This window comes from Salmo trutta, chromosome 28 (assembly GCF_901001165.1).
Source record: "Salmo trutta chromosome 28, fSalTru1.1, whole genome shotgun sequence".
Lineage (NCBI taxonomy): Eukaryota > Metazoa > Chordata > Actinopteri > Salmoniformes > Salmonidae > Salmo > Salmo trutta.
Window position 1 is genome coordinate 14,714,203 of NC_042984.1, and position 13,259 is coordinate 14,727,461.

Genomic DNA, 13,259 nt, shown 5'->3' on the forward strand with positions numbered 1-13,259 from the left:
CCCCAGATTTGTGCCTTGACACAATCCAATCAAGTTGTAGAAACATCTCAAGGATGATCAATGGAATCAGGATGCACCTAAGCTCAATTTCAAGTCTCATAGCAAAGGGTCTTAATACTTATTTAGATCAGGTATTAAAAAATATATATACATTTGTAAAAAAATATCTAAAAACCTGTTTTTGCTTTGTCATTATGGGATATTGTGTGTACGTAGATTGATGAGGAAAACAATGATCAATTTTAGAATAAGGCTGTAACATAAAATGTGGGAAAAGGGAAGGGGTCTTAATACTTGCCATATGCACTTTTGTAAAATATTGGCCTCTTACACTATCCTTAAAATCCCACACCCTTCTTAAACGGGCCACACTGTCCAAACATTGCCTCCCAAAAAAAACATTTTTGATTGTCATTATATACAGGAATATTGCATTATGGTCACATTATTCAATTGCAATAATGAAGTAAACACAAGTTAATTCTCATTCGTTGAATGTGGAGAACAGAGCAGCCAATCATGTCAACCTGAAGTTCGCCGCCAAGAATTTGCATAATTTACACGCATCCATTCACCTGGTTACCATTGTTACCCGATAAAAAAGGTAAACAAAAGGAAGACAGAAACATGGCAGCGCGGGATGAAGGGACAATTATTAGCATCTGTCCACATTGCATTTTTTATGTCGCAGTGATTATCTATTTGCATCAATAAAAATGTCGGAGCTTATCGTTTAATTTATAGCTCCCCTGCGAAGCGTCGCATTAGGCAGCGACCAAGAGCGGAAGCCATTTCCGACCCACTGTGCACCTAACCGGCTGGGCAACGACCTGTCATTTCAGGGAGCCCCACACCTGGCCCCAGCTGCTATGACAATCATGTTGTGAGTTTCTCAGTCCTATACTGTCATGTTCTTTCAAAAAGCGTCTATCCCCTATACCTGTTATACTGTTGTTTTCAAATAAACCAATTGGTTGTTTTCAGCATTGTAATACCTAATGCATTGCAGAAGCTACTCAAACAGCCAGTTAAAATAATGCAAAATACATTTTATTGTGAAGTGTTTCGTGTTGGTCATTGTCCCATCAAGTTGCTACCATTCTGTATGATGTACAGAAGAGACCTGAGAGGGATGCAGATTGTAACCTCTACTTTCCGTACATTTTCAGGTCTCTGAATACCCTTCTCTGTAAATGTGTTTTCTTCCCACCACCCAGATAATCACTCCTTCCCCTCAGAAGTATCAGCAGGACAGAACCTGGTGTAAAGTGTACCCTCTTGGAAGAACCCCCTTCAACTACACCACAAAGAGGTTCAGGACCAAGCCTGTTACAGCTGACTCCAACCCAGGGTGAGTGTGAGGTTATTGGTAATGGCACTCTCCAAACTGTCCATGGTAGGAAAACACTGATTATCTATTGTATAAATGCATTGCATGTATCAACCTTCAAATAGATTGACCACTAACAGCTGTTTTTTCTGATGCAGCCCTGGGGCATATGCTCATGATACTACTCAGAGCCAGAATGTGTTGTGGCCTATGAACTTTGGCTCCCCAGACTGGGGTAGACTGCCCCCGACTCAAGAGGAAAGCCTTGAGGACAGAAGTGGGTTTATTTTACTCTGCATTACTATACAAAGTAATACAGAGATTCTTGTAAATTAATCTTCAGCAATAACATCTAATGCCATTACATGTTTGTCTTACATAGCTGCTTTGTGACAAGGAGTTTGCCAAGCAAAGGACATATCTACAGTTGTTGTACTCCTGACTCTGCAGGGAGTCAACCTGATACAAGCATAAATAAAGTGTTTTTATTTTTCAGCTTTAATATAGATATTCACCATTCTCTCCATGTATACAAAGTGGACAATGAAGTTGCCGGATTTTTGCCCTCATGTGTATTTGATGATTGGCTAAAATGTGTCATTTGGGTAAATTAAAGGTTTTCATGTTAAAATACAAATCAAAACATTGATGTCCTACTCATTATTTACCAATGACTGAACTCATAATTTGGAATGTTACATATTTTCTTTCACAACAGAACCACTCCACAAATTTGAAAAAATGTATAGCAAAATGTTTGTTTTCTCATGAATGTAACTAGTGAAGAATGTCATAATGAGCAGTGTTTGCCCTGTAGAAAGGTGAGAGTCCCACTTCTCACAGAGGCACAGAACCGTTGACTGCTTCTTACAATTGACCCTTTGTTGTGTCTGACAGATAGAAGTCCGAATTAGTAGCTAAGTGTAGTAAACGTTCACTTCTTCCTCCTCACTTTGGGTTTCTTGACCGGCCTCAGGTATGGATTGTCAATCATGTTTTCTTCACTGGCCTTCACTGAGGGAACCACACCCCCAGGGGGCAGCATGGAATTCTCCTTATCAGCTCCAGGATCATCCTGAATTTGAATAAAGGTATAGATGAGGAAAATGAACTTAATTTAAAAAAATATAAACTAATTTACAACTAGCCTTGCCATGGACTCCATATTAGAGATGGATACTAGCAGTGTCATCCCAATAAGGATGTAGCAATCAACACCAGGTACAGTTGAATATACATTGTGTATACCAAACATTAGGAACACCTTTCTAATATTGAGTTGCACCCCACACCCCTTTTGCCCTTAGAGCAGCTTTAATTCATTGGGGTTTCAAAAGCGTTCTACAGGGATAATGACCAATGTTGACTACAATGCTTCTCACAGTTGTGTCAAGTTGGCTGGATGTCCTTTGGGTGGTGGACTACTCTTGATACACTCGGGAAACTGTTGAGCATGTAAAACCCAGCAGCGTTGCAGTTCTTGACAGAAACTGGTACGCCTGGCACCTACTACCATACCCCATTCAAAGGCACTTAAATCTTGCCCATTCACCCTCTGAACGGAAGCTTAAAAATCCTTCTTTAACTGGTCTCCTCCCCTTCATCTACATTCACCTGGGCAGTCCATGTCAGGGAAAGCAGGTGTACCTTGGTTTTTCTCATTCTGTATAGGTGTAACCACATTGCACTGCAGATAATATAACTCTGGGTTAAATATTTCCCTTGGCCCTTGTCCCCGACTCACATTGAGGTTGTTGCCTGGCGTGTTCTCGCTGTCTGTCTGGTCATCCTGTTCAGAGGAGTCCGTCTCCTCCAGAGTCTGCAGCTCCAGTTCTGAGGGCAGTAGGGCACTGAGATACGGGATGGAGCTGGGCCGCGCTGCGATCACTGGAAATCACAATAACAAAGGCACAAGTATTATTACCAATGCAAACACAGGCACACAACACTGTCTGTAGTAAGAAATGAGATTAGTGGGAACTGAAAACTTTTTTTACAGATTGAGAAAGAATGAAGGGAAACATATAACAGAATTAGAATCACGCGTGACCACAACGACGAGCGCTCGCTCACAAGGAAAGGCAGTGATGTCATCCTTGAAAAGGCTCTGTGTTTCTCCGGTCTTGGCCATGAAGCGTGTGAGAGCTCGCTCCACGTCTCTCCTCTGAGAGGCTGCCTTCTCTCGCACCACCTGGTAATCTGACACAGGCTCCCGAAACGTCTGTGACAGAAAGACAACAGGGAGGAAACTCACTCATCTTTCAAATCTTTTCAGTAGACTACTGGAAAAAGTCTAAAAGCGTATTAATACTAAGATAAGTATGTTTCTGGCTGGGAAAACTAAGAAGTGTGGTTGACTCACTGGAGTTTTGATGTAGGTGTGGGGATCAGGGAACTCAGGGAAGTGGCTGGGTATGTGGGAGGGATGAGTGCGTTTCTGTCCAGCGATCAAGGCCTTCGGGATCACAGGAGCATTCGTTACTGGAGCTGAAAAACACAAATTGTCAGGTAGGCAACTAGGCGTCACAATTACTTTCATTCTAGGACCAGTCACTACTGCTCTATAGTGTTCTTGTGTTTTGTGCTCAGTTCTAGTCCAAGGGTATTCACATAGTCTTCTTTAAAATAACTTCAGTCCTCTTTAAAGTTAACTTTTCCGTTTAAAAAATGCAAAATAACTTATATTTGTATTCACACTGTCCTTGCCTTTGAATGAGGACTCAACTCTTTTGCAAGTTAACTACACCCATTTTGTGGTCCGAGTCATATTTGCATCCACATTCCTAAGTTTAGAAAGGAACCAATATCTTTTTCCTCAGTAAAACGAGTCCTATAATCGACATAACCTGAAAGGCCACTCAGCAAGGAAGAAGCCACTGCTCCTACAACCGCCATAAAAAAGCCAGACTACGGTTTGCAACTGCACATGTGGACAAAGATCGTACTTTTTGGAGAAATGTCCTCTGGTCTGATGAAACAAAAATAGAACTCTTTGGTCATAATGACCATCGTTATGTTTGGAGGAAGAAGGGGAACGCTTACAAGACAAAGAACACCATCCCAACCATAAAGCACAGGGGTGGCAGTATCATGTTGTGGGGGTGCTTTGCTGCAGGAGGGACTGGTGCACTTCACAAAATAGATTGCATCATGAGGAAGAAAAATTATGTGGATATATTGAAGCAACATCTCAAGACATCAGTCACGAAGTTAAAGCTTGGTCGCAAATGGGTCTTCCAAATGAACCCAAGCATACTTCCAAAGTTGTAGCAAAATGGCTTAACGACAACAAAGTCAAGGTATTGGAGTGGCCATCACAAAGCCCTGACCTCAATCCCATAGAAAATTTGTCAGCAGAACTGAAAAAGCATGTGCGAGAAAGGAGATCTACAAACCTGACTCAGCTCTGTCAGGAGGAATGGGCCAAAATTCACCCAATTTATTGTGGGAAGCTTGTGGAAGGCTACACAAAACATTTGACCCAAGTTAAACAATATAAAGGCAATGCTACCAAATACTAATTGAGTATATGTAAACTTCTGACCCACTGTATGAAAGAAATAGAAGCTGAAATAAATCACTACTATTTTTCTGACATTTCACATTCTTAAAATAAAGTGGTGATCCTAACTAACCTAAAACAGGGAATTTTTACTAGGATTAAATGTCAGGAATTGTGAAAAACTGAGTTTAAATGTATTTGGCTAAGGTGTATGTAAACTTCCGACTTCAAGTGTGTGTATATATTTATGTGTGTATATATGTATGTGTGTATATATATATACATATATATACACATACACACTTTTTTTTTTTAAAACTCTGTCCCCCTGTCCTTGACTTTTCCTAATTAAGTCTATATTTTCATTTAAGATCTGCAGTTATAACCAGTTTGAGGAATGCATGCACGCACACACACACACACACACACACACACACACATATTTATGTTTTTTCTCCGTTGCCCCTCCTTCTCCCAACAGTATGGCCTGCTCTGCTCCTTCTGACAGTTGCAAGTGCAGTGCCCAGCTGATATTGCCTCGAAAGTGAACCTAAATTATACTGAAACTAATTTCACACATAACAGATTAAATAAATGAAGTAAATTATGAAGGGGAGAATGGGTGAGCTGATGAGGGGATACGAACGATGCATAATTATGTAATCACCAATTGTGAATGAAGAACAGGGCGGGCCATTCTATTGTATTGATCCATTCTAATTATAATCTTAAAATGGTATGTACCCTATATCAGTCCACCGAATCAAAGCAATTCTACTTGGAGTAGATTACACAGTGAGAGCGTGCATAATTGTACACGCTGAACAGCTTTCAGTATCTGGGAAAATATCCACATCGGGCAGCTGGTGAGCGAGTGTCAGAGACCTTACGTTGGCAAGGCGAGAAATGATACCATGGACATTTCTTAACTTCACTATGATTGGATAACAATATGCTTGCAAAGAAAACAAGTCTGTCCGGCACCATGAACAAAGTGAGATGGGACCTGGGACCTCCCTCTGCGCAAAATAAGGCACCAGCACAGATGTTGTTACAACGGTGCTGAAGAAAGAAGACTATTGGAACACAATAAAGAGAAAACCGGAGACTATTGCGCACTACAACCAAAGAAAGGTCCTGTGTAGCTCATGTGGTAGAGTATGGCGCTTGCAATGCCAGGGTTGTACAGTGAGGGAAAAAAGTATTTGATCCCCTGCTGATTTTGTACGTTTGCCCACTGACAAAGAAATGATCAGTCTATAATTTTAATGGTAGGTTTATTTGAACAGTGAGAGACAGAATAACAAAAAGAATCCAGAAAAACGCATGTCAAGAATGTTATATATTGATTTGCATTTTAACGAGGGAAATAAGTATTTGAACCCCTCTCAATCAGAAAGATATCTGGCTCCCAGGTGTCTTTTATACAGGTAACGAGCTGAAATTAGGAGCACACTCTTAAAGGGAGTGCTCCTAATCTCAGCTTGTTACCTGTATAAAAGACACCTGTCCACAGAAGCAATCAATCAATCAGATACCAAACTCTCCACCATGGCCAAGACTAAAGAGCTCTCCAAGGATGTCAGGGACAAGATTGTAGACCTACACAAGGCTGGAATAGGCTACAAGACCATCGCCAAGCAGCTTGGTGAGAAGGTGACAACAGTTGGTGCGATTATTCGCAAATGGAAGAAACACAAAAGAACTGTCAATCTCCCTCGGCCTGGGGCTCCATGCAAGATCTCACCTCGTGGAGTTGCAATGATCATGAGAACGGTGAGGAATCTGCCCAGAACTACACGGGAGGATCTTGTCAATGATCTCAAGGCAGCTGGGACCATAGTCACCAAGAAAACAATTGGTAACACACTACGTCGTGAAGGACTGAAATCCTGCTGCGCCCGCAAGGTCCCCCTGCTCAAGAAAGCACATATACATGCCCGTCTGAAGTTTGCCAATGAACATCTGAATGATTCAGAGGACAACTGGGTGAAAGTGTTGTGGTCAGATGAGACCAAAATGGAGCTCTTTGGCATCAACTCAACTCGCTGTGTTTGGAGGAGGAGGAATGCTGCCTATGACCCCAAGATTACCATCCCCACCGTCAAACATGGAGGTGGAAACATTATGCTTTGGGGGTGTTTTTCCGCTAAGGGGACAGGACAACTTCACCGCATCAAAGGGACGATGGACGCGGCCATGTACCGTCAAATCTTGGGTGAGAACCTCCTTCCCTCAGCCAGGGCATTAAATGTGTCGTGGATGGGTATTCCAGCATGACAATGACCCAAAACACACGGCAAAGGCAACAAAGGAGTGGCTCAAGAAGAAGCACATTAAGGTCCTGGAGTGGCCTAGCCAGTCTCCAGACCTTAATCCCATAGAAAATCTGTGGAGGGAGCTGAAGGTTTGAGTTGCCAAACGTCAGCCTCGAAACCTTAATGACTTGGAGAAGATCCCTCCTGAGATGTGTGCAAACCTGGTGGCCAACTACAAGAAACATCTGACCTCTGTGACTGCCAACAAGGGTTTTGCCACCAAGTACTAAGTCATGTTTTGCAGAGGGGTCAAATACTTATTTCCCTCATTAAAATGCAAATCAATTTATAACATTTTTGACATGCGTTTTTCTGGATTTTTTTGTTATTCTGTCTCTCACTGTTCAAATAAACCTACCATTAAAATTATAGACTGAATTTTTTTTGTCAGTGGGCAAACGTACAAAATCACTGTAGGTTCAATTCCCACGGGGGACCAGTACAAAAATGTATGCACTCACTACTGTAAGTCGCTCTGGATAAGAGCGTCTGCTAAATTACAAAAAAGGTATGTCAAGCAAAAGTTACAGAAATTGTGTCAACTGTTAGGACAAGGGATAACAGCTAAATCAAAGTTTATTTGTCACGTGCACCAAATACAACAGGTGTAGACCTTACAGTGAAATGCTTACTTACAGGCTCTAACAATAGTGCAAAAAAGGTATTAGGTGAACAATAGGTAAGTAAAGAAATAAAACAGTAAAAAGACAGTGAAAACAGTAGCGAGGCAATAAAAGTAGCAAGGCTACATACAGACACCGGTTAGTCAGGCTGATTGAGTTAGTATGTACATGTGGTTAAAGTGACTATGCATATGATGGACAGAGAGTAGCAGTAGCGTAAAAGAGGGGTTGGTAGTGGTGGTGGCAGATGTGTTGCTACCTATTAAAGTCTCTGGCCACTCGGAGCGCCGCCTCTGGGTGAGTGGTTGGTTTCCTGTTTGCTTATTTCCTTATACAGCTGACTGAGTGCTGTCTTAGTGCCAGCATATGTCTGTGGTGGTAAATAAACAGCCACAAAAAGTATAGCTGAAAACTCTCCAGGCAAGTAGTGTGGCCTGCAATTTATCACAATATAGTCTACTTCAGGCGAGCAAAATCTAGAGACTTCCTTAGATTTCGTGCACCAGCTGTTGTTTACAAGTATGCATAGACCGCCCCGCCTTACCAGAGTGTGCTGTTCTATCTTGTAGACCAAGAACTGCTGTCATTTCTTCCGTCGCCATTTTAGGAATCTAACTTTTGCTATTGGATAGAAATACACACAATATAAGCACGAGCTGACAATAATTGACTATTTTTGACTGCAGTCATATCAACATTCATTATAATGCTATTATTGCTTGTGTCGAGTTTCACTATTTAAGGCCACTTGGCACTTATAATGGTGTTTAAGCTACTGATGTTTTGGCCGCGTGTATTTTGACTGTCGTTCTGGTGGTTGGGGTATTTTTTGGCCGTTATAAAAATAAACTTTCTGTGATCCAACACATATGCTTTCTGTTTCATAGTTGTAACAATGGCACTCCATGAATAACATTGATTGAACACTTATTTTGTTATTTATTTTTACATATCGTATTCTAATGTTTTTTTTTTTTTCAACTAGGCAAGTCAGTTAATAACAAATTCTTATTAACAATGACGGCCTACCCCCCAGCCAAACCGTCCTCTAACCCGGAAGACGCTGGGCCAATTGTGTGCCACCCTATGGGAATCACAATCACTGCCGGTTGTGACACAGTCTGGGAATGAACCAGGGTCTGTAGTGAAGGCTCTAGCACTGCAATGCAGTTCAATAGACCGCTGCACCACTCGAGAGGCCAATGTTACCTAAGAACTTCAAAAACACAACCAAATGATTACTAACAGTAAAGACATACTAACAGTAAAGACATACTCACGGGCAGTTATAACCATCCTCTGTGATCTCTTGGCATACACTGGCAAAGTGTTCACATTGAAACCTGTGGTGATACATGATACAGTTGATGAAGGCAAATTAAATAGAGATTTCATTTTCAAGCTGTAATTCTTTAGCATCTTTCCTGAAGTTAAACTCACCCATTTCAATGAGTGTGACCACAGTGTCAGAAAGGGTGGGCGTGATTCTGGCTGTGTGTTCACAGTACGCCTTGGCACAACGTCCCACTTCAGATATGTCTCAAAAAGCATAGGGAATAGACACCAATTAGTGGTCAGTAATACAGAAAATTGTGATTATTTCTTAAAAAGCCTAGTCACTTGACATGGCTTGTTGTGCAATTCAAGCCAGCAAAGGGTTATTGTTAGTTTAATCCCAAACTGAAAACATGTATAACATTTAAAAAAACAACAAAACAATGGTTGCATACAGCTCTGGATCATCTCAGTGAGTGATTCCACGGCCGCCTTCTCTGCGCTTTCGAACCCACACTCTGTCAGTAGCGAGCTCACCACCACTTGGAGGGTGCGACGCCGGGCAAGCTGGTAGTTCTCTGCCGGACTGGACGTCGCCTTACCACCCCCTGAACGCTGTAAAACAAACATATGTGGTGAGTGAGAAAACTCTTTCACTCATCCAGAACGCCGCAGCCCGTCTGGTGTTCAACCTTCCCAAGTTCTCTCACGTCACCCCTCTCCACCGCTCTCTCCACTGGCTTCCAGTTGAAGCTCGCATCCGCTACAAGACCATGGTGCTTGCCTACGGAGCTGTGAGGGGAACGGCACCTCCGTACCTTCAGGCTCTGATCAGGCCCTACACCCAAACAAGGGCACTGCGTTCATCCACCTCTGGCCTGCTCGCCTCCCTACCTCTGAGGAAGCACAGCTCCCGCTCAGCCCAGTCAAAACTGTTCGCTGCTCTGGCACCCCTATGGTGGAACAAGCTCCCTCACGACGCCAGGACAGCGGAGTCAATCACCACCTTCCGGAGACACCTGAAACCCCACCTCTTTAAGGAATACCTGGGATAGGATAAAGTAATCCTTCTAACCCCCCCCTTAAAAGATTTAGATGTACTATTGTAAAGTGGTTGTTCCACTGGAGACCATAAGGTGAATGCACCAATTTGTATGTCGCTCTGGATAAGAGCGTCTGCTAAATGACTTAAATGGAAATGGATAGCAAACTACAATAGCTAGTTATACGTTTAGTCAGCATTGTTGACGTCAACGCCAGTTCACAAAACAGCACTGGGATGGAGGCCCTTTCGTTTAAACTTTAGCTACCTACAGCCACTTTAGCTACCTACAACATTCGTTTAAACGTAACGTTAGCTAGTGAATGGCTTTCATTTGATGAGCCTCCCCCAAAATTATAGCGTATTTTAATTTGCTGGTTAGCTAACGGCGTTACATAACTATGACAAAATATTTTATTTACCCCTACTACAGCACTGAATCCACCCGCCATCACCGCAGGGTCTGCCATCTGCACGGTATGGTGATTATTAAAAGCTACAGTTACTTCACAAAGTTACGCCTTTCTGACTAACTAATAAATTATCTAGCTGACGTTACTGTAGCTAGCTAGGTACAGCCAGAAAAACAACATTGACGCCATTTCCGGCAGGACAGGCAGTTTCTGCTTATAAAATAGATTTGCTGCCACCTACTGCATGAACTGTCTAAAAGCAATTATAAACTGGGTGGTTCGAGCCCTGAATGTTGACTGGCAGCCGTGGTATATCACGCGTATGACAAAACATTTATTTTTACTGCTCTAATTACGTTGGTCACCAGTTTATAATAGCATTTAGGCACCTCTGGGGTTGTGACATATTGCCAATATACCACGACTAATGGCTCTGTCCAGGCAATCCGTGTTGCGTCATGCATAAGAAAAGCCCTCGTTGGCCATATACTACACCTCCTTCAGCGTTCCTGTCCCTTTTCAAAATGTGTGTCCTCTCTGAAACCTAGAGTATATAAACATTGGATTGCTGATGCTATGTATTGGCCAATGATAGGCTTTGAAGCCACTGACCTCCATACTGGTACACCTCAGAAGGAGCAGTCCTTCGATGGAATTCTACAATATTTAAAGTAAATGTTTCAAGGACAGAATTACATGTTTTTATGTATTTCTTTCTTGTATGGGAAACAGTAACATTGGACCTCTCTAAAAAAATCTACCTTAAGATTTTTTTTATATCTTTTTATTTATGTTCAGTTCATCTAAGTATGCATGAAGGTGTCTGTAATAGAACATACTTGGCAAAAACGAATGTAGACATTTATAAATGCATTTCTATAACTTTTTACACTAGTGGAGGAGTACAAAAATGTCTGCGCAGTGGCCTTAAAACAGAGCCCCCTGTTAGTCATCTAGGGTTTATATACATTATTGGGCAGGCTACCTTAGGTTACTCAAAACACTGTTTGAAATGAACCACATCATGACCCAGTGGTAACATAAAATAGGTTTATTAGGTCGCCAAAAGAAAATACAAGTTCTCAATCAGTCATAGAGCTTCTGCTGCCCAGCAGCCAGTCATAACTGTAGCCTGTTGTTGCATCGGTCCATCCATCCATCCATCCATCCATCCATTCAGTCTCTTCTCTTCTCATTGCTAATACGTCAAGGTGTCCCTAAACATAGCCAAATTATCATGATAAAATCACCAAGTGCAATCCCTTTTGATTGCCGGGTGGATTTAGCTTATTTCACAACATTTTGTGTTCTAAGTGTTGGTTTCATTAGTGTGTGTAGAGTTCAATCAACATGAGGAGTTGCAGTGCATCTTCAACAGGCATGTGACCTGATAGACGCCCTCCTCTGACGACTTTCCAGTGGCTTCTTAGCATCAATCTCCGTTTGCAACTCATCTACAACATCAGGCTCGTCAGTGATTATCTCTGGCTCCAGCATTTGCCTCTTCTTCTCCTCTGTGATCAACTTCATAATTTCCTCATCTAATGGTTCCTGTTCACAAAATGGCATGCAGACCTTTTCCACCAGCCCACCGACCACTCCAAACAATGCCAGGGTAGAACCCAGCAGGTACACCTTCATCATGCCCCGACTGGGCCTCTGGCTCAGGATCTCTTTAGCGAATGGAATGATCTCGTTCATGGTCTCCATTGTCTTAAGTTGAGTCTATGGAGAAAAAAATGACATTTAATAATTAATAGGCTATTCAATGGCTCTGCAAAGAAAAAAGAAATAATTTGCTAAATGATTAGTATTGACCGCCGATCATTTTATGATCATCATAATGCATGAAGTAAAATATCAGTGAAAATATCTCAAATATTCCGACAATGTAGATTTCACTGTATAATTCTAAATTAGATTGAATAAAGAGTACTCAGAAAAGAGCAGAAAATATTTTAATATACTTACTTGTATAGGGACCTGTTAAATTATTTCCTTAGACTTCGTCTTAGTCGAGCATCCACAAACGAAGATGCAATGAGATGTGCTGGGTTTTATACACAATGAGATCCATGTCAACTCCCACATAGTGTCAAATGATGAATATTCATGACGATGGGTGTTTAGAGCAAGTGCAGTGGTGGAGGCAACTGCTTTGAGGCAATGTTTTCAATGTCTGGTGCAATTGGCATTTGTCCAGGGCTGTTTTAGAAACAGCCAGGAGTGGGTACAAAGGCAAGGTCATCGAAAAACCCCATCTTGCCAAAATATATTGTGCAAGTAATATCACGTGAGTCACATGTGTTTGGGTCATGCAACATAGATGCAATGGTGTGGTTGGACAAGTTAAAATGATACTCTAGAGGTTTTGTATAATTTCAGCTAGTAGTTTTCAAAGTAGCGATCATGAGTCAAAAAGGGTCCCTGAAAATTGTGCACTTCGTCATCCATTTCATATGATATGCTACGTCCTGAAAAATATGATATGCTATGAATTCCAATTTGTATGATATGTTACGAATTTGTAAGTGCTTAAGATCCCGGACTGCATCTTTATTAAGTGTAGTAGTGCTAAATAGGCTACTGTATTACTGCAGTCTTATCTCGTGAAAAGCAGAGTGTCAGTTTGACAGTGTATGATGCTACGTAATACAACTACAGAAACTCATTGATCCTGCTGCTTTTAAACACTGCTATGAGTGTGGCCTGTTAGTTCTACAATGACGTGTCATCAGAAAGAAAAAAAAGTTTAA

At 41.7% G+C, this 13,259-nt stretch overlaps 2 protein-coding genes across 3 annotated transcripts; both read right to left on the bottom strand.

The window, feature by feature from the left end:
• Positions 1–1,595: 1,595 nt before the first annotated feature.
• LOC115165586 (transcription initiation factor TFIID subunit 8) lies at positions 1,596–10,689 on the bottom strand. 2 transcript variants are annotated; one of them, XM_029718791.1, is made up of 8 exons: positions 10,513–10,689; positions 9,504–9,663; positions 9,214–9,300; positions 9,054–9,116; positions 3,693–3,817; positions 3,404–3,551; positions 3,075–3,217; positions 1,596–2,405 (listed from the first exon to the last, which is right to left on the bottom strand). In XM_029718791.1, exons 1-8 carry the CDS (start codon positions 10,558–10,560, stop codon positions 2,265–2,267), a joined length of 915 nt encoding a protein of 304 aa, XP_029574651.1. In that variant the 5' UTR covers positions 10,561–10,689; the 3' UTR covers positions 1,596–2,264. The 2 variants fall into 2 exon arrangements, with proteins under 2 accessions (XP_029574651.1, XP_029574650.1); XM_029718790.1 differs by having other exon boundaries at positions 9,214–9,312; positions 10,513–10,687.
• Positions 10,690–11,274: 585 nt separating this feature from the next.
• Positions 11,275–12,553, bottom strand: LOC115165587 (G0/G1 switch protein 2). The gene is made up of 2 exons (XM_029718793.1): positions 12,475–12,553; positions 11,275–12,228 (listed from the first exon to the last, which is right to left on the bottom strand). The coding sequence occupies exon 2, from the start codon at positions 12,211–12,213 to the stop codon at positions 11,875–11,877; it is 339 nt and encodes a 112-aa protein (XP_029574653.1). The 5' UTR covers positions 12,214–12,228; positions 12,475–12,553; the 3' UTR covers positions 11,275–11,874.
• Positions 12,554–13,259: the final 706 nt, after the last annotated feature.

What these genes read in the sequence shown, in the direction of transcription:
- LOC115165586 (XM_029718790.1), bottom strand. Translation starts at nt 10,560, where the DNA reads ATGGCAGACCCTGCGGTGATGGCGGGTGGATTCAGTGCTGTAGTAGGG. An exon ending in GAGGATGGTTATAACTGCCC is followed by an intron (nt 3,818 to 9,053) that starts GTGAGTATGTCT and finishes TGTGTTTTTCAG; the next exon opens with CTCCAGTAACGAATGCTCCT. An exon ending in ACACCTACATCAAAACTCCA is followed by an intron (nt 3,552 to 3,692) that starts GTGAGTCAACCA and finishes TTTCTGTCACAG; the next exon opens with ACGTTTCGGGAGCCTGTGTC.
- LOC115165587 (XM_029718793.1), bottom strand. Translation starts at nt 12,213, where the DNA reads ATGGAGACCATGAACGAGATCATTCCATTCGCTAAAGAGATCCTGAGC.